The sequence below is a fragment of the Drosophila bipectinata genome, chromosome XR (genome assembly GCF_030179905.1).
Source record: "Drosophila bipectinata strain 14024-0381.07 chromosome XR, DbipHiC1v2, whole genome shotgun sequence".
In the NCBI taxonomy this organism is placed as follows: Eukaryota; Metazoa; Arthropoda; class Insecta; order Diptera; family Drosophilidae; genus Drosophila; species Drosophila bipectinata.
In genome coordinates this window covers 20,114,843-20,138,100 of record NC_091735.1, presented here as the reverse complement: position 1 = coordinate 20,138,100, position 23,258 = coordinate 20,114,843, and the positions used below count along the sequence as shown (strand labels likewise).

The 23,258-nt window shown below is 38.6% G+C and overlaps 5 protein-coding genes across 12 annotated transcripts; 2 read left to right on the top strand and 3 right to left on the bottom strand.

Annotated features, from left to right (window-relative positions):
- Positions 1-99: 99 nt before the first annotated feature.
- Positions 100-676, bottom strand: LOC108132468 (uncharacterized). Its single transcript, XM_017251902.3, has one exon. The coding sequence runs from the start codon at positions 592-594 to the stop codon at positions 451-453; it is 144 nt and encodes a 47-aa protein (XP_017107391.1). The 5' UTR covers positions 595-676; the 3' UTR covers positions 100-450.
- A 4,977-nt stretch (positions 677-5,653) lies between these two features.
- Positions 5,654-16,668, bottom strand: LOC108132457 (uncharacterized). 8 transcript variants are annotated; one of them, XM_070283165.1, is made up of 5 exons: positions 16,532-16,668; positions 13,638-13,758; positions 13,544-13,584; positions 13,395-13,486; positions 5,655-6,498 (listed from the first exon to the last, which is right to left on the bottom strand). In XM_070283165.1, exon 5 carries the CDS (start codon positions 6,440-6,442, stop codon positions 5,840-5,842), a length of 603 nt encoding a protein of 200 aa, XP_070139266.1. In that variant the 5' UTR covers positions 6,443-6,498; positions 13,395-13,486; positions 13,544-13,584; positions 13,638-13,758; positions 16,532-16,668; the 3' UTR covers positions 5,655-5,839. The 8 variants fall into 8 exon arrangements, with proteins under 8 accessions (XP_017107380.2, XP_070139268.1, XP_070139266.1 ...); XM_070283162.1 differs by having other exon boundaries at positions 13,544-13,567; XM_070283164.1 differs by lacking the exon at positions 16,532-16,668 and adding an exon at positions 15,701-15,848.
- On the top strand, positions 10,125-11,122 carry LOC108132464 (uncharacterized). The gene is made up of 2 exons (XM_017251897.3): positions 10,125-10,228; positions 10,389-11,122. The coding sequence occupies exons 1-2, from the start codon at positions 10,223-10,225 to the stop codon at positions 10,932-10,934; spliced, it is 552 nt and encodes a 183-aa protein (XP_017107386.2). The 5' UTR covers positions 10,125-10,222; the 3' UTR covers positions 10,935-11,122.
- Positions 16,669-17,461: 793 nt separating the features above from the next.
- On the top strand, positions 17,462-18,350 carry LOC108132469 (ctenidin-1). The gene is made up of 2 exons (XM_017251903.3): positions 17,462-17,569; positions 17,657-18,350. The coding sequence occupies exons 1-2, from the start codon at positions 17,564-17,566 to the stop codon at positions 18,239-18,241; spliced, it is 591 nt and encodes a 196-aa protein (XP_017107392.2). The 5' UTR covers positions 17,462-17,563; the 3' UTR covers positions 18,242-18,350.
- Positions 18,351-19,335: 985 nt separating this feature from the next.
- LOC108132473 (myotrophin) lies at positions 19,336-20,023 on the bottom strand. The gene has a single exon (XM_017251906.3). It carries the CDS (start codon positions 19,920-19,922, stop codon positions 19,494-19,496), a length of 429 nt encoding a protein of 142 aa, XP_017107395.1. The 5' UTR covers positions 19,923-20,023; the 3' UTR covers positions 19,336-19,493.
- Positions 20,024-23,258: the final 3,235 nt, after the last annotated feature.

Below are 23,258 nucleotides of genomic sequence, written 5' to 3'. Positions count from 1 at the left end.
GTGTTCAATGACCATTAATGAGCTGTACATACAGACTAGCCACCTTATCAGTTTATACTTTAGCATCTTATCACAATATTTTAATCGGAAACCCTTGAATAACCGTCAGAATAACCCTTGAGTGACCCGTCAGAGTTGAGGTCATCGAGGTTTATATATTTTATTGCTTATATAATTATGAACTTATTAAAATAAAAAAAAAACACACACACATAGTTATATAAATTAAAGCTTGTTCTTGTGGATGGGGGTTTAGGGGGCTTTGAGTAATTTGAAGGCCAAGGAGTACTATTTCCGGCTTATTTTTTTTGTATTTTTTGTGTTGATTAAGCTGGAGTAGTTGCTTCAGTGTTTGGCCAATAAATATCCGCTGAACACAACAGGGCATTAATTCCAGGATCCAGGAACTAGCCAGTCAATCAGCTGCAACCCGGGGGCATCCTGGAGAGCTCATTCGTTCGCCTCATAACGCTTGGAGCGGGGCATGGCCGTTTCCAGAGATCGGTCCACGTAAGCAAAGTTGTCCACCACGCTGGAGAACAGAACTCCACCCATCAAAGCCAGAGCACCACCGATAGCTACTTTCGACCACATGCTGATTTTATTTTATTTTCTTTTTTTATTCAAAGCCGAACCGAACACAAAAAGTATTGCTTGCAAAATGCGCGGGACGCCGGAGAACCCTCGGGCTTTATATAGAAAGTGGACTGCGTTGAGTAGTACTATGACTGGTGGTAGTGCTATTCGGAAACCCCGGGAAGCTTTCCGTCGGTCCGATGTGCCGGCGGTCACGTCGTCCAAACGCCTTCAGGTTCCCGGCTCCAGGTTCCAGGGCAAAGCGGCAGGCAAACTAAAAGCTCCCTAGAATTTTCTGATGCACTTCCTCCGCCGTCACTCCGCCTCATTATCGACTCATTAGATAAGAGCCATTTCGCACTCTGATGGCGAAAAGCTCTAACATATGTACTACAAACATGCCCACTACACAGCGAGAAAGTGTGTACGAAAAAAGGATTAAGGCCTAAAAATTATTTCCAAAATTAAAGAACCATAATTGAAGGATATATTGTGGCTCATAATTGTAGTTCTTGAGCAGGCAATCAACTCAATATAATAATATAGATATACTTTATCATGAAACTCTTTATTTTTTTCTATATAACTTATTGGAAAATATTAAACCACAAATAATTTTCCCAAGTGTATGTTATAAACACATTTCTGCGCAAATCTGATATTTATATATTTTTGCAATGTTTCTGTTTGTTTACCAGCCGGCTCGAAGCTCTGCGTTATGGACTCTGTTTATTAGCCATGTTTATCAAGAACGCCTAATCTCGGAACGGGGTGCGTCACTATCTAAACAATTTTTGCACAAATATTTCTGTATTTCAGGGCAAACATTTAATCGCCAGACCCGACACAAGATTTCCCTTTCATGTTTGCTTAGAAATTTGCACAGGCCCAGCCCTAATGACTTAGTCAGTCTCCGAGAGGAGGAATGCAATGATAATTACTATTGAATTTTATTGTAGAAAAATGACAAACCAGTTTTTTCCCAAATGAAGATTATTTTTGGGTGTGAAAAAATGGCATTTAAATGAATGTACAATGTATGACCTTTACGAGTAGATTTTTCCCTGAGCGAGTGATAAAATATGAAATATTTCAACTAATCGATTGAAATGGCTTTAATGAGAGTGTTGGCTCACTCGCTTTTTGGGCTAATTGCTTCAGCAACAACAGCAACAACTAAAACTAATAAACTATGTTTAAATATAGCCAAGCTGATAACAACAACAAATTGCCAGAGGAAACTCTTCACTTCTCGTTTGCTATTTGCGCGCAAAATTAATCGAAGCTCATAAAGCAGCGTAAACAAAGACACCCCGACAGATCGGACCGGGATATACTATATATATATACATACATACATATATACGGTGGTTGTTGGTGGTGGCGATACAGATACAGCGACAGCAACAGCGACATCGTCGTATGCAGATAAACAGACATTAATAATAGAAATATTTGGCCATACAAGCACCCAGCCAAACGACCGACCAAGCAACCCAACCCACCTATACACCCATCCACCCAACCACCCAACCACTGGAGCCACCCAAGCCATTCGAACCGCCCACGACAAACAGATTGCCGTCATTTGTATTCCGCCAGCTAGCAGTACAAACTACCTATAGAAGGGGGCTACACTGGGAAATATTAATGAGTGTTGATAATAGTTTAAAGTTCATTGGGGTTTCTGAGCTATATGGGGATTTTCTATTATAAAATATTTTACTTTACCCGGTACTTATGGCTACTTGAGTTATAGTAGTAATATGGTTATATAATACAGGGTACTTAAGGCCAGATGAGCTTCTAAAATATAGATTGTTAAGCTAGATTAGAATAGCTAGTCTAGAAACTATAGGAAAGAAATTTTGCAAATGATGCTACTTACGTTACTTGACACAATAATACACCATACTTTTGTCTATTTGAGCTTCTAGACTCTATCTGGATACCTGGTACTTGTGGCTATTTTTAGTTTGGAGACTACCCTTCTCGACTACGTTACTATATGATACCTACGTTACTATATGATATGCCTCTTTATGTTTTATGTTATTTGACTTTATGATACCCGGTACTTAGGAGTGAGTTGTTTTAGGGGATTTTGGGGAGAGTTGCGGTTATTTGAGTATATCATTACCGGTACATCTAGTTATTTTGAGTCATTAAACTACCCTGTTTATTACATTTTGCTATATGAAGTCCGGTACTCATGAATATCTAAGTTAAGATGATATTAGTAATAAATAATATTAGTAAGATATGACACCCTATACTTACCCCTATTTTGTGCATTATTTTTTACTTGACTTTATGATACCTGGTATATACATAAGTTTGCTTAAGCTTCTCAAAGGTTGACTATATGGCACCTGGTATTTATGGCTATTTAAGGTTACAAGCTACTATAGCGACTATATATAGCGACTATAGGAGGCCATTTTTGTCTTTTTAAGTAAAGTTACTTGAGAATATGATACCGGGGCCGTATGCCATAGGTCTTATTGCCAAATGCTCTAAACTTTATGAACCCCGTTTCTTACAAAGATTATTCGACTTATTCGATTATTAAATTTGTTCACATATATGTTACCCAGTACTTCTAGATATTTGATCTTCTAGATTCCCCCAGTGTAAATATTGAACTCCAGTTTCATTCTTTTGGTTTTAGTGGCGCTGCATAATGCCGTGCCGTGGTGCACATTGGAGTTGTGGGCGCAGAGTCGTCTGTTGAATATGTTCCACGGTTGCCCCGGACAACACCTTCCCAGGATGAATGCGAATCCTATTCGGGCTGAGATTTCGATTCAGGCCAGAGTTTGGAAGCCAAAATCATTAGTTTGTTAAACGCAAAAGCCAGATCAAGGCTGTACGTATGTCCGCACGAGTGTTTATCAATCAATAATACGAAGCAAACAAGCTGCTGGCTTATAATCTAAGCTTTTTGCCAAATGTTTATATTTGTTTCCTGTATGTATGCAATTATTGGACAAGAAATGCGATTAGATTGCAAGCATTATTTTGCTCAAGGTTGTCTGCACTTCTAGGTACCTATATTCTGGCTTAACTTAAATACTATTTGGAAGCTCATTGCCTGAAAACCAGAACACCCCCGCGAATGATTGGCGACAAGTCTGCGTTGGCAGGAGCAACTCAATCGACTTCCGGTTGTGCCAATTTTTGGTCTGGGCCAAGACATTCGCGCTACTTACCACACAGCCTAGCCAAAACCGACAACTCTGGGCCCCAACCTCTTGTCAGGCACTCTATGGTTGTGCACTTGGAAAAATATTTTATACAAATATCTTAACTTATTAAGAGTTGTTATCTAGTATGATAACATCCGATTATCTATAATAATTTCATAAGTTATTAAATTTTACACATATTTTTGTTTTTTTTTTTTACATATATTTTTAATAAAAATTATTACATTTTTATTTATTCCCTTATACTTACTTGACTGCTGTTTCTGGTATTTTTTTTTTGTTAAAGTGCCCTCCAGTGGAGTATTTGCCTGGTGCGCTTCGTTTGTTCGCTTGCATTTCCTTCCGGCTCTGGAAAAGGCGATGGAAAATTGGCGGCTACCAGAGGAGGAGCCAGAGGAGGGGGTGCGGAGGGAGGAAAACCTCAAGTAAACAGGCAGCAGGCTAAACCATAGCCTAAACCTAACAACACGCCAGATCCCCCAGCCCTTTTCGACCAAACACACCATTTTCTTTTCCGCAAATTGAATTCTCGCGCGCGCATTTTCATTTGCCATGAGTGTAGTGTGTGTGTGTGAGAGTGTGTGTTTGAGTGTATTTGTTTGTTAATTTTCGCAGGAAAATTGCATCTACTCCCCCCCTCCTTGCCCAAACCCCAACTTCCACTCCAACCTTCTAACCCTTTTTCTTTTTTGAAACCGCAACAGGAGAAATGCCAGACAACTTTCCACGTGTGTCAGATGGGCGTGTCCTGCCGTGAGGGGGATAGTGGCAAGGATATAGTGCGGAAATCTTTCAGATCGATAGACAATCAACTAATGATTGCGTGCTGAAAGTTGTATCGAGCTCCGTGCCGGTTACAGATGATAATACTTCTCCGCCCGATGTTTATAAATTCAAGCGATAAACCTTTTCTAATCAGAGGAAGCTTATCCTTTCTATTAATTCTTATCCTGTTTTTAAGGATTAACCCCTTATCTAAAAGTCAGACTCTCAAAGAAAGTACTTGATAAGAGTTTATAAATAAATTCAAATACGATAAGCTTCCGTAATATCAACGACATTGATTGTGGGGGTTGAGCCCGAGTCTTTAGTGATAAGAGCCCTTCCTTATCGGAGCCACCAAGGGGGGGGCCTTGTTCGTGTGAGGGGGGAAGGTAATATTGCATTTAAATTTATAAACAAATTTTGCGTATCTAATGCACTGCGACCTGCACAATTAAATTTTCAATGTAATTTTACGCCCGAATTGCCTCAAATTGCCATTCCCGGACTACCCCAACTATATTATACATATATACTGACATATAAATATTTTTAGGCATATACATATATAAGTGAGTGTAGATGTGCGCTTGTGTGCATCGTCATGCCTCACACTACGGATGCAAATCCGGCCTATTTCTAGGGGTTTTGGCCAAAAACCCATGAAGCGGCATAATCATCATAATCGGGTTGACACTACAAGCCAACGCTTTAGAGTGGGTGTTTCAGAGTGTGTGTGTGTGTGTGTGTGTGGAAAGGATATAGGACATTAGCCAACTCACCGTGGGGTCTCTCACTTCTTTCCATATTTATTTATCAGCGATTAGTGCTAGTCGCTTATCATTGACACACTTACCTCGCCGCATATCACAGAACTGCCGCGCTGATAAGACGGACCAAGTCGATCGATTGGCGGATCGGAGGCAGCTAAAGATATAGAAAAGTTAATGGGAGGTGATATTACGGCAACGGAGGTCAATAATCGCAGCTTTAAGGTGCACCTATAAAGATATGCTATCAAGACTGTGGAAATAGATGGGAACTACATTTTAATAATTTGTGCTTTACATATATTTATGCTTTTTGAACAAGTAGTTTGGTTAATACATTTTATTTGTAGGTTTTGTGTGTATTTTTTTATTAAATTTCAAAAATCGTATCCATAAACTGAACAGTTAAGAAAATATATATTCGTGAAAAGTGTTGGCCCAATATCCAATCAGCATTTGTGAATATGAATGAAAGAATAACTTAAATGTCGGTGTAGACGGTGGCATTATGGCGGTGGTGTTCTAGTTGTCATCCTCAGCACGAGGGCGCGCATATCGATTGGTCCACAATTGAGCATTAAAGTCGTGTTGCTTGCGATCGTGTTTGTAGAGATGGGCAGTAGTATGGTCTGCCGGATCGTCGGGGTTCGGATCTGCCAGCAATGAAATTATTGAAATAAGGACCTTGTCAATAGTCAGTGCCGGCGACCACTCCTTATTGAGAATATCCAGACAGATGTGCCCACTGTTGGTAATATTGCAGTGGTAGATTCTGCTAGAGAAGGTCACGTGTGGTGCTTGAAACGGGTATTGCATTGGAAAAATTATGTTGAGCACGAATTGGCCACCTTCGTACGGGGTTTCTGGGGGCCCCATAATTGTTGCTCGCCAATAAAACAAGTTGTCGTTGACAACCTCCACTCTGCAGCCATCTGGAGGGTCACGCATGAAATTGGCCAGCTCATTTTGTAGTCTTCCAGTCGAAGCCCGATTTTTTCCCATGCTGGATGGTCCTGGGGGTATGGAGTTGGCTGGCTGGCGGTTGTTGTGCTCAGTAACTATGCGGTTGAACTCGGCCACGGCTTGAAGGGTCCCTTCGCGAGCTTCTTGGTTGGATCGTTCCATGGTGAGTTCCACGACTTGGAGCGGCGATCAATTATTATCAAGCGATGAATGAGAACCTGCAAGGAGAAGGCTCATGGATAAATTAAATATATATATATCCTTTAAAGAGAACATTACAAAATTTTCCCTAAAAAATAAGTACAGCCTTTTAATAGCCTTTTGCTTCTCTGGAAAATAAATACATTTCCGCACGCGTTTTCCGGCAAAACAAAAGGGCAACGAGCTCTTTGTATTATTTCAAAGTCAAACTCCGCATACTATACCTTACACCCTACACCCTATGACCTACACCCACACAGCTTATACCCTACCACCCAATCCCCCCTCTTCGCTGTGTGCTGTGAAGTGTGCGCGTTGTAATGTGCGTTAATAAATTTGATTTTAGATTCTCTCGAACCATCAACTTTAAAGTGTCGCTCATCTGAAACTCGCACCACTCGCACCACCCCCCAAAAAAGTGGTACGCCCAACCACCGGGTAGCACCACTCTCGGTTCTCGTTTTTATCAGTTTAATGGGCGGGTCGTAATGCAATTTGTACCCCCTTTTTCGCCCAACCGCCCAACCCCCATCCACCAGCCGCGAGCAAGCCTCTGTGTGTAAAGCAATTTTGATAAATTTATGTGGAATACGCTTTCATGATAAGCTAATTAAATTCAATCGCTGTAACCAACTTGGCCAAAAACCGAAATGCCACCCTATGCCCATGCCCATGCCCATGCCCATACCCATGCCATTCCCTGGAGTCCTCCTGGAAGCCCATAGACCATGGCCTCTCAGTTTTCAGATTTTTGGTTAAAGCTCAACCGATTGCTTCCGTATCGTTGGATAAACTAAAGTGGAAAAATTAGCAACGAGCGACTGAATTTTGAAAAATATACCATGACTGCTTGCTTATCGTTACTAACTACGTATTGAATTAATTATCTCTCCTTAATTTCCATCAAAAAGCTTGAATATTGGCCCAAGTTCTAGGCTTATATCTGTTATATATTTTCTTTTAAAATTATCTCCATTTCACAAGAAAGTAATTTTAATATATGAAACTTAAAGTCAAAAAAACAAAAGCTGAATAATAATAATAATTACCACTGTTTGCAAATCACTATATAAATATATATTATTACAATATTATATACTTATCTAAGGTAGAAAAATTAGCATCACGAGAATAATTCTTTAAAATATACCAAGAATATAATTCATCTGGTACCTTCTTGTATTTTTATGTTTTACGATGCCAACCTTTAATACTTGCAGTATTTTTACATAGTAGTGGTAATTTATTTTTATTTTTTACTAGTTTTATACCATTACCATCTGGGTATTTCACAACTGTTCTTATAAGTTGCATATTTTTTTGTGAACCCGATAACTAAAATAAATCGAAACGATTCTGAGCCACCTCAGAGGGTATCAGCGAATAACCCTGTTGGAAAACTCGTCGGAGAAACCCATTGCGACCGATTTTTTTCCCCGAGAGGAAGACACCTATGGGGGTGAAGAAAACTCTGTCACCTGCCAGGAAACATATATTTCTATGACAGCCATAACTCCGATGATGGCCTGATCGAAGCGGAGTATCATCCTGATCAGAACAGGGTGTTTCCCCCCGGGCCCAGACTTCTGAGAGGGGCCCGGATTTTTGACGAAAACTCAAATAAACTGTGTAGGCTAAAATTATCAAATTATAGACTATACATTAACAAAATTCAAAAAATTTTAATTTTCATTATTTTCAAAAATATTTCTATTATATGGGGGCCCGTGAGTTGTACCCCCCGGGACCGAAATTCAGTTTTAGTGAATTATTGGTTTTAGTAATATTCGCTTATTCTCACTCCTATACTTATTTTCCTTCAACTTGATATGAATTTTTTATTCCACGGACATATGTTGCATACTTTTAGGCTTCTATCGTTTCTTTCTCTCTAAACCCGTCTTTAAGTGGAACATTTTCCATTCCTGACGAAACTTTAAGTTCATAACATTTATTGTCAACCGAAAATGAAATTTTTGTGCAATACTGCCATAATATTCATTGACGATTTCCCCCAAAGCTCTGTACATTCGGCGCAACAACACGAATAAATACAAACAAAAGGAACAACAAGCGAAAAAAAAATAAATAAATAATAACATGTGCCATTAACATAATTATAATTAGGCCTGACAAGCGAATTAAATTCAATTTTCATTATTTTTAATGAAGAATTGCAAATGCTGGGGAAAAAAAAGCGTTGGAAAGCGGAAAAGGGCTTTAGTTGCGGGAGGAGAGAGATTTGGAATAAAAATAAAAAAAAGAAACACGACCACATCAACATATTTATCGCATTTGGTTGCCTTCGTGTCTTGTTGCATATGTTTGGGCGTTCATGCGTGAGCCCGATTTGCATATTGTTGTCCTGAACACAAGGATAACGATGATAAATCGAACCTAATGGCAGTCGGCTGTAGAATGGGGTCAGCCCAGCAGACTATTCTGAAAAAAATAGGAACTTCACCCCTGACTTGACTTTAGTTATTTTTTGGATTTTTCAAAAATGATTACATAATTTATTAAAAATTACCATTACAAACAATAATTTGTGTGCTTGTCTGGCTTGTCTCCATGGCTTGTCATTAAAGAAACACAAACAGAAAAGGGCTTTGGGGGATTGGGGATTGGTTTTCTTTTCGCACTTTTTGCAAAAATCAGTAGACGATTTCAAGTTTCAAGTGCTGTTTCATAAACCTGCCGGTCATCGATATTTGCCAACTGATGAAGTACTCTGGCATACATATAGGCATTGTACATACATAAATACATATATCTGATGTAAGCAAGGCCAAGTAATCCCAAGATCTAGACAAAATATTATCACACATTGCCGTTGCGAGGGAGAGGGAGAAAGTTTATGGTTTCGTTTTAATAAAATATGGGAATTATTTATCAACCGTTCCAATCCGAGACACACATTAATGTTAAATGAAATAAAATAAGTAGAGAAACAAAAAACAACACAAAGATTTGTGCATTTTATGGCCTTAATTAAGCAGATGTGCAATATTATGCGGCTTGAGTTTAGGTTTGGGTTTAGGTTTTTGTTTTGGTTTTCGGATTTCGCTTTAGTTTCTTTCACTTTGACCCGAGAGAGATGGGGCCATTTGCATAATTAAGCCATCTAAAGTGTCTTGCCAATTTGGTGCACGAAAGTGCGAAAAAAAAATGGCAAAATAGCGAACGGCGAACGGAGTGCAGAAACCGGTTGCTGGTGGGACACCTGTTGGGCTTCCTCACCTGTGTTTTCCATCACAGACTTTACTGCTTGGACTTTAAAGGTAAATAAGGGTCTCAGGGAAAGGGTTTTTGACAAGCTATTATTATAGAAATAATATTGATTTCCTCAGTCATCATTTTTCTCCATAAAGTCTAGCCAAAACCTGATCTTGAGGTAGCTCCCTCCTTTTGATTAATAGCTTGGATGATTAAGACTCTCTTGGAAAAATCCTATGGAAAAATACATATGCATCGCCTCATTATTATGCTTTAGGTCTAGCGAATGTCACTTTAGTTACGAATGACCTCCGGATGGAAGATGGAAGACGGGGGCGAATGGAAGACTCTTTCTCTGATTTTAGCATTTCTCGTGGAGATTTGTGCGATGACCCAGATATTGGATATATAAATAGTAGCCCCGGGGCACTGTTGGATCATCAGTTTCCGAGCTTAGCTCTACAAACCCACTTCCTTTTCCATTGTCAAGCGGCAGTTCCAAACCCAAGCAAGACCGACAACAAGATGAAGGTAAAGGATTCTCAGATAAGGGATTTTTAAATTTCTAAAAAGTGTCTTAAGAGTGATTTTTGTTTTGTTTTTTTTTTATGTGATATTTTATAAAAAAAAAGTTGGAAAGAAGGGAAGTCTTGGAGCTATATCTCCTAATAATAATCCCCATTTCTTCCAGGTGTTTGTGTGCCTGATTGCCTGTTTCAGCCTGGCCCAGTGCGGCTTCATCGGAGGCGGCGGTAGCAGTGGCTGGTCATCTGGAGGTGGCGGTGGCTGGTCCTCCGGCGGTGGATCCGGCTGGTCCTCTGGCGGCGGCAGTGCCCCCACCATCATCAAGGTCATTAGCGAGGAGGCCGGCCATGGACACGGCGGCTGGGCAGGTGGCGGCTACTCTGGTGGCTATTCCGGCGGACATGGTGGCGCCGAGGAGTTGAAAATCATCAAGGTTATCAGCGAATCTGGCGGTCATGGCCACAGTCACGATCACGGTCACGGACATGGTCACGGGGGCGAGGTGAAGATTGTCAAGGTCATCCAGGAGGAGGATCACAGTCACGGTCACGGCTACGATTACTCGAGCGGAGGACATGGCGGCCAGGAGGAGATCAAGATCGTCAAGTTGATCAGCTCGGGAGTTGCCAGTGGCGGACACTCCTCCGGAGGATGGGCGCCAGCCGGTGGTTGGGCCTCAGGCGGCTCCGGTGGCGGCTGGTCCTCCTGGTAAGGACTTGTAAGAACATTCCCCCAGCCAACCACCAGTCAGGCATCAACTCCCTTGTTTCTGTTGTTGGAGTTTCTGCCACTTTGGTATTGGCCTTTTCCATTATTTTTAAGACTAGCTCACGTTTTCTGTGTGTGAACATTTTTTTCTCGTTAATAGTTTAACAAATAAACCACCAACAATATTAAAAACAACAAGAAAGCAAAGCTAACTTCGGGCGGAGCCGAAGTTGATATACCCTTGCAGCTAAAACCGGATATATATCGCCAACATCGGATATAGTTGGCCGATCCTTATGGGAATATGAATATATAATCCAATTTATTACAATACAAAATCTAAAAAAAGTCTCAAGCTTCTATCTTCAAAAATACCAAAGTTGGTATTTCTACCAAAAACCATTTCCGATCGTACAGTTATATGTCAGCTATAAGATATAGTCAACCGATCGTTATGAAATTTGGTAGATCGGATTAACTGACCAAAAATAGAATGTGTACCAAGTGCCAGCTTTCTATCATCAAAAACACGAAAGTTGGGTCATTTTCGATCGTTCAGTTATATGGCAGCTATAGGATATAGTCGGCCGATCCTTATGAAATTTGGCATGTCGTATTATGTTGCCAAAAAAAGCTCTCACCTAAAATTTGAACTCTCTAACTTTAAAAACACCAAAGTGTTATACCATTTCCGATCAATCAGTTATATGGCAGCTATAGGATATAGTCGACCGATCCGGGCCGTTCCGACTTATATACTGCGTGCAAAGGAAAGAAGGATGAGTGCAAAGTTTCAAGACGATAGCTTTAAAACTGAGAGACTAGTTCGCGTAGAAACGGACAGACAGACAGACGGACAGACGGACAGACGGACAGACGGACATGCTCATATCAACTCAGAAGGTGATCCTGATCAAGAATATATATACTTTATAGGGTCGGAGATGTCTCCTTCACTGCGTTGCACACTTTTGACCAAAATTATAATACCCTCTGCAAGGGTATAAAAACACAGCAGTCTTTGACTACTTTTTTTGTTGGGAAGATCCAATAAATGATAACTCATTAGTCATCTCAGAGGGGGATTTTTCTGAGGTGATGATGTTGCTTTCCAGTTAACCCATTTATGATATTATATAATTTATTTTTTCACAATTGAATAGTTGTCACAATGAGGTAGTTATTTTTTAGGTAAAGAGATTAGCTTTTTTTTAAGGGTTTTTAATAAAAACTAAAGTAAATTCGAAAAAAAAATTTTAAGAGTGCAGATTGATGTAATGGTAGACTAGGCTAAAATAAACAAACAAACTTGAAGCTAGAAACAATGATTTATTTCTCTTTTGAACGAAAAATTTTGTTTACTTTACACATTACATTGAGGAGGATTATTTAGGATTCAATTTTCCAGAAGAAAAAATTAGTTCCAATCTATTGAGTTTGGCTTAATACAATAAGAAATAAGGAAATTCTAACTATAAACAACACCTTTAAAGAGTCAGATCACTTAGACCAGAAGAAATATAATATCTATGGTATGGTTTTCTACGAAACGGCCCAGAAACACAAAGTGTTTGGAATAAATGGGCTCCAATCTGTCATCATTTTGGATGTAAAAACAATAGAGAGCAAAGAAATTACAATAAATACACTATACTTTCAACAAAGTTGCAGAATAAATTGAACTTAAAAGTCTTGTCTTAAAATATTTTAGGTATCTTTTAAGTTCAAGAACAAAGAAGTTTTATAAATAACGTTTTCAAACATTTATGGATAGATCTTTCCTGTAAGAAAACGTGAAAAAATAAAAAAAAAAACAAAAACACTGTTTTTCGAAAAACAGTGGTCCATAGTTTAGAGATATCGTTTTCAATAGAAACAGTGTTTCGAAATCAATGAGTTTCCATCTAGCCATTTTGATGACGTTACCGCTAAATATGTACAAAAGCATGCCCCGAAACTCTATAAAGAACCTCTTCAGGAAGTTTCAGACGAACCAGTCCAGTAAAAAAATAAGTTACTATAGTTATAAATGAGTTACGATCAGTTACAGCTTGGAAGTTGGTATAGAAAAATACTTGTTCTTATTTGGAAAGACTATTGAAATTGTAGGAAATTAGGAAATCATATACATAGACCTGTTACTAAAGAGTTATACGTAGTAGGATTTAATAAAAGATCTTAACATTTCTTTTTAAATATTATAATCTTAATATGTATGGGAAGTTTGTTTGAACATCGGGCCTATACATTAGTTTTTGTGTCCATGTCAGAGTGCCATAAGGGGAACCGGGGTATTTTAAAAGTGATTTTCTGAAAACCGTGTTTATCAAGTTAGTAATCTCAATTTTCCGAAAATGAATACTGACTGACTGATCAGTTTGAAATGTTTACTGTCTAAAAAGAGGGAATTCCTTATAAAGCTTACAGATGCAAAAAAATTAAATAAATAAGTAAAAAGTTTTACCTGTTCGGCTTGGTATTATCCTTTTCGGCTTGATATTATCAACTTGATCCTCTTAAATTTTTTTCTCAACAGTTTTATTCCTCAAAAAAATTCTACAATTGTTTCTAAAATTGGTAATCTCGATTTTCCACAAATGAATAAAGACTTACTGATCAGATACAATTTGTTGCTGTCTAAAAAGATGGCATTCCTTATAAAGCTTACACACGTGAAACAATTAAATAAATAAGTAAAATTATTTACCTATTCGGCTTGGTATTATCCTCTTTCGGCTTGCTATTATCCGCTTTAATTTCGCTCAACAGTTCTATTCCTTAAAAAATTCTAAAATTTCGGCTTTTTGGGTATAAAAATATAAGTTAACCTTTTAAAAAATACAAAAAAAAATAATGAATTATTTCTCATGGCTACATAGTATCACAAAATTTATATTTAAATTATTTAAATAAATGGGAAAATACTGGTATTAAGGGTAAGGTTTTCTTTTAAAATAAATATATGTATGATTCTTAACTTTCCAATCACCCTATAAGTCATCCCAGAAATAATTACTCTTGACCAAAACAAAACTTAACCCATTAATCGAAGCTTAGTCAGAAACGGGTTAAAAGCCAAGGTCAAATCGTGGCCAGAAATCATTACCGTCTGGCAATCGGCAATTATGTTCATATTCTGGCCCCCCTGCGAGGGCTGAGACAAGTAGTTCCCCTTAACCAGCCAGTCGATATAATTGTTTGTTGGATTTTCACAATTATTTGATGATGTCTTGGACGCCGCAAACCAGTTTCGTGGCCAAAACACAGACTTTTTTTTTTGAATTTTTTTCAGGTAGCATGAATATATATTTTGTAGCTTAATTTATGGATACTTGGACTGATAGTTTGACTAATTAAGACTGGTGTTTTTCCTCGTGCATGTATGCTAGACTACCGCTTGAATTTGTATATGTTTTTAAGCTGACAGCCTAATGATTAACCGTAAGGTTACATTAATTTATTCAGTGCCGGCAGAGATGTTAAAGTGCGTTTTATGATTTAGCTTCACTAAAAAAATGAATAGTATTATGAGGGGGAATGTATAATTAAAGTTGTTTATTTTTTTGTTTTTTGATGCAATAAACTGTTAATTAGGAGTCTTGAGTGAAAAATGAATTATATTTAGCAAAAAAAAAATAATAAACCATAAAGTTGCAAATCTCCTGTAACAATTCTCAAGCCTTTTGGGTTTTATTTTAAACTTTAATTGAAAGTGATTATAATAGATTTTGTAATTCATGGCTTATCGTGCAGCTGCGAGGGCTATCGCCTGGAAATGTATGGCTCATCTATCAGATCTATCGGAGAGTGAAGGTGAATCGAGTCGGGCCGCGACTATGTAGCCGACAATTAATAATAGCATTCTGCCTGACCCGGCATCGACACTGCGGGCCAAAAGTTAATGGCCCAGTGTTGGTTCGCGTTGCTCGAATCAATCAAGATCCAAGCCGAATCCGAGTGATGGAAAAATTATTAATATTTCCAAAGAACTACAGTACTAAGTCGGTATATCTTTGTTACTTATTATTTAAGTAGTTTTTTTGGAGAGGCATTTAATAAAATTTTAAAAAAATCTCTTTCTTTTCCAGACACTTTCCATCTCTAACTAACCAAGAGCTGCTACCAGTTTATTGGAGCACGCTGCGGGCTGCTATTTTGTTTATTATTTTTTGCCAACTTTGTGTCGATTTGACGGTATATTGCATAACCATTAAATGTTTTTGTTATTATTATCATTTTTTTTTTTTCATTCAACAAGTGCAATGTTGGCCGAAAGGGTTTCAAACGGTTTTTAACCATTTCTTGTTTTTTTGGTTTTGTTTTTTTCGGGATGCAAGTTAGCTGTTCGGATTGCAACACAACCTGAGACATAAATTAGCTCATTGGCAGTCAGGTGAGAGGGTTAAGGGGTTGGTGGATGGGAGATGGGGGGATGGCTAGGAAGACCCCTGTGGGTGGGGGTGGGGCGGGGTCAGGGCCGTTGCCCTTTTGCAGACACTGCTGATGGCTAATGGTAATGGTAATGATGATGCCGCAATTCGAACGGAGCATCGCGTGGACCGGCAATTAGTGTGTCATACATATCCGCACAATGGGCTTAGATAATAGAAAGTGCACTCAAAAAATTTTACATATAATGATATATATAGGTGGTATTCCTAATAAATAAGAGAACGGTCTTACCGATTAAGACGTCCTAAGGAGGAATTCTTTCACCAAACTATTGGTGATTTGTACTTCTATTTTGAATAATAATTTCTAAAAACTTACCTAGATAAGCTCTATTTCAAACTGTCCAATTTAGTTTTGTCTTTAGTTTAGTTGTCGTTCTTTTACTTGTTTATATTAATTTGCAAAGTAGGATATAGTCGAAACACTTGTTATTCTTTATGATTCTGATTTATGATGAAGTAATTTTCCAAGTAAACTCTGATCAAGGAATATGCAAAGTAGGAAATATTTGAAAGGCCTGTTTTTCTATATGATTCTGATTTATGATTAAGTAGTTTCTCAAATTAACTATGATCAAAACTCCAAACATGGGCTTTAGGGCTTTTTTTTTAACAAGAACTTCAAAATAAACTCCATTCTTAAATGTGTAAACAACATGCCTTGAGGAAAACACATACATATGCACATACATAAACAAACCACTTATATTTTAATTTAAATAGGCAATAGGCAACAACTATTCCAAAATTTTTTTTTTTTTATTGATTTTGTATTGTCTGTATATTAGACATTGTACATATATGTATTTTCTAGTAACATTTCAAATACCACATTTATGGTATATTCCTTGAAACTAAGATTTTAAAGTAAGCTATACTCCAAAAACTTTAAAACTGTTGCAAAACTCATATGAAAATATTTATGTCTATTTTTAAACCCTTTTTCCGAAAGATTTTACCATAGTTAACACTATTTCAAAGTTTCTAAAACATATGCCCATATTTTTCCCCATAAGCCCCATTAATGATATAGTGGGTGGTATTCCTAATGAGGAAGGGAACAGTCTTAGCGATTAAAACGCCATAAGGTGGAATTCTTTTACCAAACCGTTGTGATTTCTATTTTGTATAATAATATTTAAAAACTTACCAGATGTTGCTCTACTGCAAGGTGTACGATTCAGTTTTTTTGTCTTTATTTTAAAATTTTTTCTATTATTTTGCAAAGTAGGAAATATATTTGATGATCTTGTATTGCTTTATGATTCTGATTTATGATGAAGTAATTTTCCAAGTAAACTCTGATCAAAACTCTAAACCAGAGGTCGGCACCCCAATACATTGATATGATTTTACCGCATTAGTGTTAGTAACGTATAGCAGAAAGTAGGCTTTGAGCATGACGTTTCACACATTTATACTGTGTGTGTGTGGCAGAGCTCGGGCAGAGAAATTTCCTATGCCCCCGAGATAGGGCCGTGCCGACCTCTGCTCTAAACATATTGTCAGTAAAAATAGTTATGACTTAGGTTTTTTTTTTAACAAAGTTTCTAAAAAATATGGCCATATTTTTCCCCATAAGCCCTATTTACATTTTATTTATAAATTCCATAAATCTTTTAAATATATAAACACATATATGTACATAATTTATAGACCGATAAAGGAAGAATACGTAATAGTAAACACTTATCCAATAATCCCTGAAAGTTACTTTTAAACGTCCTTTAAAAGAGTAAACTCTATTTTTTATATATGTATTTAGTTTCCATGAAACCCATAAATGTTGATATATATCTATCTATATTTATAATATTTATTTATATTTATCTTTAAAACAAAATTTATAATTAAAATCTATTCAAAAGTATCTATCTCTACAAATAATCCCGAATAAAGCCCATTTATAATTATATATCTTTCATAAGCCGTTTAAGCTATTATATGAAAACAATTTCTTTCTTCCACTTCCAAGCCCACTGTTCGCCGCGCGCCGTAAGGGCAGGGCTAGTCGATCTGAGCTGGTTACCGAAGCTTCCAAATCCAAGTCGCCCAACCAAAATCTTGGCCATAAAAGCAACGGCCAAAATCTGCAAAGCCACAGTCGAAGATCGCCCCTTCAACCGGACACAACCGGACAAGACAGTGCTCTCTAAAATTGTATACACACCAACTGGTCGACATGAAGGTGCGACTCAACAATTTTATTTTTTTTTCTTTTTTTTTGGTTGTGAATTATAAGTGAAATATTAATATCCTGGCCATTTATTTGCAGGTTTTCGTTTGCCTGTTGGCCTTGTGCGGATTGGCCCACGGCGGCTTCCTGGGCGGCGGCAGTGCCGTTAGTTCCGGCTGGTCCTCCGGCGGAGGATATAGTGGAGGCGGTGGTTACGGCGGCGGTGGCGGTGGCCATGGAGGCGGTGGTTATGGAGGCGGTGGCTATGGAGGTGGCGGCCATGGAGGCGGTGGTGGCTATGGCGGCGGTGGCACCGTTAAAATCATCAAAGTAATCACCGATTCCGGAGCTGGAGGCGGCTACGGTGGTGGTTATGGAGGCGTCGGCGGCTATGGAGGCGGTGGCCATGGAGGTGGCTGGTCCTCTGGCGGATCCGGTGGCTATGGAGGCGGTTACAGCAGCGGTGGCCACGGAGGCGGCTGGTCCTCCGGTGGAGGCGGCGGCTACGGAGGTGGTGGCGGCTACGGAGGCGGTGGCAACGTCAAGATCATCAAAGTCATTTCCGATTCTGGATCTAGCGGCGGTTATGGTGGTGGCGGCAGCTACGGCGGCGGCCATGGCGGTGCCGGTGGCTACTCGTCCGGCTGGGCTCCCTCGGGCGGATGGGCCCAGAGCGGTTGGTAAACGATATCCATAGCCAACATTTGTTATCTTACCGTTCAGTTCGCAATGTAAATACTTTTCAATTAATAAACAAAATTATAAAAATAAAAAAATCCTTTAAAAACAGCAATTAATGGACAAATAATGTAACCAAAATTTCCATTTCAGATTATGAGTAATAGAATAAGAGGATAACCATATAGATATCGGATGAAAATGGATATCTTTAAGCAACAATAAATAACACATCGCGCCCTAAAATATTTCAAGATTTTATAGACTTTTTAAAAAAGAAAAAATGTTCTAAAAGATTTTGATGCAGGATTTAGATTTAGAAATCGTTTGCAATAGTCCGCTTCAAGAATAGCTATAACTTGACAATGCTTAGAATGCTTCTTTAGTTTTAAAATGGGGTTCGTTGCACCCATAAAGTGTCCATGGACAATCACGGTTCATGGACTTAAAAAACGTCTTTAAATCAACGTCTTTAAACTAAAATCAAATCACGAAATGATATATGTACATATGTAGTACATATGTTGCATAAACAGGGGCTATTTTGATATCACGCTTTCAAGACTTCGTGATGGCCATCGCTTAAATATATGTAGTATGTATATGTTATACATTATAAAATAGGTAAGTTTTTGAAAACCTTAATATGCTTAGGACAAAGGATTAATAGACACACGCGAAACGCAAAAACAGAAATAGAAGAAATTTTTGTAATGAATAATAGTGAATAATAAATCATTTAAACAAGAATTGTGGTTTAAATTTGAAAGTCTTAAAAACCTAAAAATAAAAAATAATATATATTTTTGGCGGAAACCCGCCAGATAGGAAAGGGATAAAAAAAAGGCAAGAGTATTGGAAAGCGCCGAAGCATAAATCGAAGCCCTGGTCGTTTTCCAATACAGATACACATTTCGCAACACTATTCCTACCGTTGTATGAAAAGAAACGATAGATTCCAAAGTTTTGTGTGAAATAAAATCTAAAGTAAAAACAAAAGCAAAACTAAAGCTATTTGTGTGATAACTGTGAATTAATTTATTTCTGGGTCCTTCTCCCAAACTTGAAAATAAGCCTCTGTTCCAATAAAACACTATTAGTAACATTGTTCATCCGAAAATTCTTGAAAAATAAAATTTAAAACAAGGCTTAATTTAAAACTAGGAATTTACAGCGCAAGTTTCAAGGACCTCCTCCTTCACCATCGCCGTTCATCGTCGCTCTCGATATCGCTGCCGCCGTCCCTATACCTATTCTTTTATTTTGGCACTTGGCTTTCAGGACGCGCCAAGAGGCGGCGAATGTCCTCCTGCTCGGCCACCTCCACATAGCTCTGTCCACCCGGAGTGCGCTCCGTCCGGCTAGCGCCCACCTGCAGCAGAAACTCAACGCACCCGGTGTGACCCTCCCAAATGGCGGCCAGGAGCGGCGTTATGCCGTACTTGTCCTTGCGGTCCACCTCAGCCCCCATATGCACGAAGAACTTGAGGAGCTTCAGCTGCCCAAAATCGGCGGCATAGTGCAACGGAAATCGTACACCCATCGGATCGTTTACGTTTCGGGGCTTGAACCCGGCATCCGAGCCCGATTCTGTCTCTGACTCGGGCTGGCCCAGGAACGCCTTCTTAACGGCCTCAAACTCGCCGTTCTTGATCGTCCAGATGATGTTCTCGATGTTCTCGCCCATTTTACTTAATTTGATTTTAACTTTATATTTTAGTAGTCACCTTTCTCGTCTGAGGTTCTCTGATCAATGTAGTATGTGGGTCGGTCTGTTGGGTATTTGGTTGTGAAGTCCCTTCCCCAGCTTACTGGATGTTTTGTATAATTTTGATTGAACAATTTTCTCTAACGATTCGCCCGCTTTTCGGGATAACCTTCCTCCCAGAATTTTATTTATCGACGATGGTAACCCACAAAATTTGACAGTTGTCAGGTGCTGCTGTTGTTGGAATTGTTTTTGTCTTTTTTTTTCCGTTTTTTGTCGTGTTGTGTTAACCCTTCGTTAACCCCATACGCATGTCGGGCCAGCTGTCCCTCGCCCCCTCTCCTTAACCCATGCTGTCGTACATATAGAGATACATGTGTATGCCCCTTACTGCCCCGCACCAAAAACTGACTGCCATCTACGCGCCAGACGCAATTTGTATGCAAATTTCCATGAGAATCTCAACACATGCAATAACAACAACACAAAGGACACACAGGAGGAGCAGCAGCAGCAGTAGCAGTGGCAGCATCAGTGGCAGCAAAAAATTGACTGAGCATGAATGCAGAGGAAGTGGGGGGTTTTGGCAACCAATTGGTTACAAATACATTATAAGAAATGGACAGAAATACAAAAAAAGGAAGGAAAAGAGCAGTGAAAAGGGGGGGACACGAGCTCTAAAAGTGAAATGTTAAAAAAGCTGCAAGCAAGTAAGGAACTTGAGAAGCGCATAGAGAGGCGGTGTTCATTTTATTGGAATTAATCAGATGCAAATGTGAAATATATATTCCGATCTAATAGATGGGGCGAAGAGATCAAGTGCACGACGATGGAAATTCTCTTACGAGTAAAATAACCAAAGTCAATACACACTCGTACAAGTGCACACTTTGAGAATCGCGTAGAAAGGTGCACTCTTAAATGTCCAATATCTGGCAACGCCATTAGCTACTTAAATTAGGGCGTGAAACCCAAACCCAAGCGGGTTCTGGGAATAAAAATAAAAATAAAATTAACTTCAATTGTTCCACTTCTCACACTCCCCTCACGTACCACCCTACAAACATACATAGATAGTGGGTGAAGTAGTTCTTCTGGAGAAATACAAATATATATAGGAGGTTTGCCAGAGCCACTTTCTATGCAAATTTTTATGTGTTAAATGCATTTTGTTGGATTTAACATTCTCGCTGATTTTTTGGTTTACATTTTTGCATATAAATGAGGGCAAACTTTGCTTCGTTCGGGCACTAAAAAAAAAAGGGGGCGTGGCACCAGCACCCACACCCACACACACACACACACAAATTAGAGGATTAAGTAGCTAGAGTCCTGCCGCCGTTCCTTCTTGGGTCCTTTTGTCTCGGGCCAAGACGTCTCTGGCGCAGAAGAAGCAACAGCAGCGGCGAGACAATTACGCTAATTCGCCTGAAATTGTTTTGCATTTTCCCAAGCAGCCATCGCTGGCAACCCAAAGGCTCAGCCCACATCATAACCACCCAAGAACACCACCCACTCTTCCTGGCAATGACAATGACTGCACCACCAGTCGCATACATATGTGGGTGTGCTGGGGAAAAGGGGAATCTTTTCATCGCTTGTTTAAACAGTTAAATTTGATTGCGCTGTAAATAAGAGAGAGAAATGTAGAGAAATGGAGAATTGTTGAGAAAAGAAAACTATGACGTCTGGATGGGTTGATGGGTGGTGGGTGGTGGGTGGTGTGTGGTATGTGGGTTCTGGGAGCCTCAGTGCTAAGGAAGTTTACTTAATTGTGCAACAATTTCCCTTTTCTCACAAACCATAAATCGCTAAATTCCGCTTGGTCTAATTAAAAGATAAGATTACACAATGCCAAGAATGGAAATGGAAGTATAAATGGGACAATGGATGGACAAATAAAAGGTTTCCGCTTTTGGTTTTCAATTTCAGTTTCTGGAAAAAATATTAAGAAAGGGAAATTATGGCTCAGTTTCTAAACTATTTGATACGATAGTACGTTGATACATCTAGTTAATACATCTATCAAATAACAAATAGCATCTATATCTATATTTTCTCGTCCTGGGAAAAGGTTAGGAAGAAACGAGTAACAAGTAAATGTGTTATAATGAAAGTGAGTAGTATTTTATCAAACTATCCAATAATTTATTCAAAAACTATTTTTTTTATATTTTAAAACTAGAAATAGGTTATTGAAATGATGTCTAATACCTAATAATTCCCTCGTAAAAGAGTAGCCAGATCTATGTAACTATATCACAATTATAACGACTAGAAAAAACCAAATAACTTAAAGAATGTTATTAAAATAATTTAAAATATAAACAAATATAGAAAACTTATAAATTTAAAAAACAGCACCCGGGGACCTTCTTTATTTCCCAGATACTTGATAGAAAAAGTCATAATAGCTAAATGAAAACAAAAATATTTCTAGGGGAAATAAAACAATAAAAATAAATAAAACAATGAGAAACAAAACCAATTGGTGGAACACAGAACACAATTCTCCAACCAACCCAAACCCAAACCGAGACCCAGAAGCAAAGCCCAGACCCAAACCCCAATGGTACTTTCGACTTTTCCCATAAATAAACATCACAATTATCATAGGTAAACAACAATAAAATAAATACGCGGAAAACACCGCGGAAAAACAGAAAGAAAAGGCAACAATTCAATTTCCATACTCTATTTACATTTACCCCGCAGCAATCCTATTTATATTTTATTTTTATTTTAATATATTTTATCTTGTGGATTTTTGCAGCAGAGAGCGGAGCGGAGGAGTGGTTAAGTTTTTTGCGCCAGTCGACAACTTTAAGTTTAATTGTTGCTGCTGCTGCTCTCTCGCAGTTGATTACTTAAAATTCATAATGATAATAATAATAGTGAGCTCTTCACTAATTGCAGCACCAACAATAACAACAACAACTAAAGCAAAAGCCCGAGCAGAGGCAGAGGCAGAAGCCAAAAGCAACTGAAAAGCAAAAGCACATAGCACAAGTGGGCGGGCGGCACTTAAGTCGAAAGTGAGAGAAACTTTTCAGCGCCATTCGAATGGTAGCCAGCAGATAGGAAGGATGCGAAGGATTCGCAGGACGAGCCAGTGGCAGGGATATGCCCATTCACTCATTCATTCATTCGCTCATTCAACCATTTTGCCGCCTGCATTGAGGCAAAATTGTTCCACAAAGATACGAGTAACGAGTCCATGCCAAGGAGATGGAGTCAACTTTATATGGTGGCGCGGGCTAGGATATCCTTGCCGGGGCTTAGGCACTGCAACAAAAATATTTACGATAAATATAT

Coding starts and splice junctions, on each gene's coding strand:
- LOC108132468 (XM_017251902.3), bottom strand. CDS start 594: ATGTGGTCGAAAGTAGCTATCGGTGGTGCTCTGGCTTTGATGGGTGGA.
- LOC108132457 (XM_070283165.1), bottom strand. CDS start 6,442: ATGGAACGATCCAACCAAGAAGCTCGCGAAGGGACCCTTCAAGCCGTG.
- LOC108132473 (XM_017251906.3), bottom strand. CDS start 19,922: ATGGGCGAGAACATCGAGAACATCATCTGGACGATCAAGAACGGCGAG.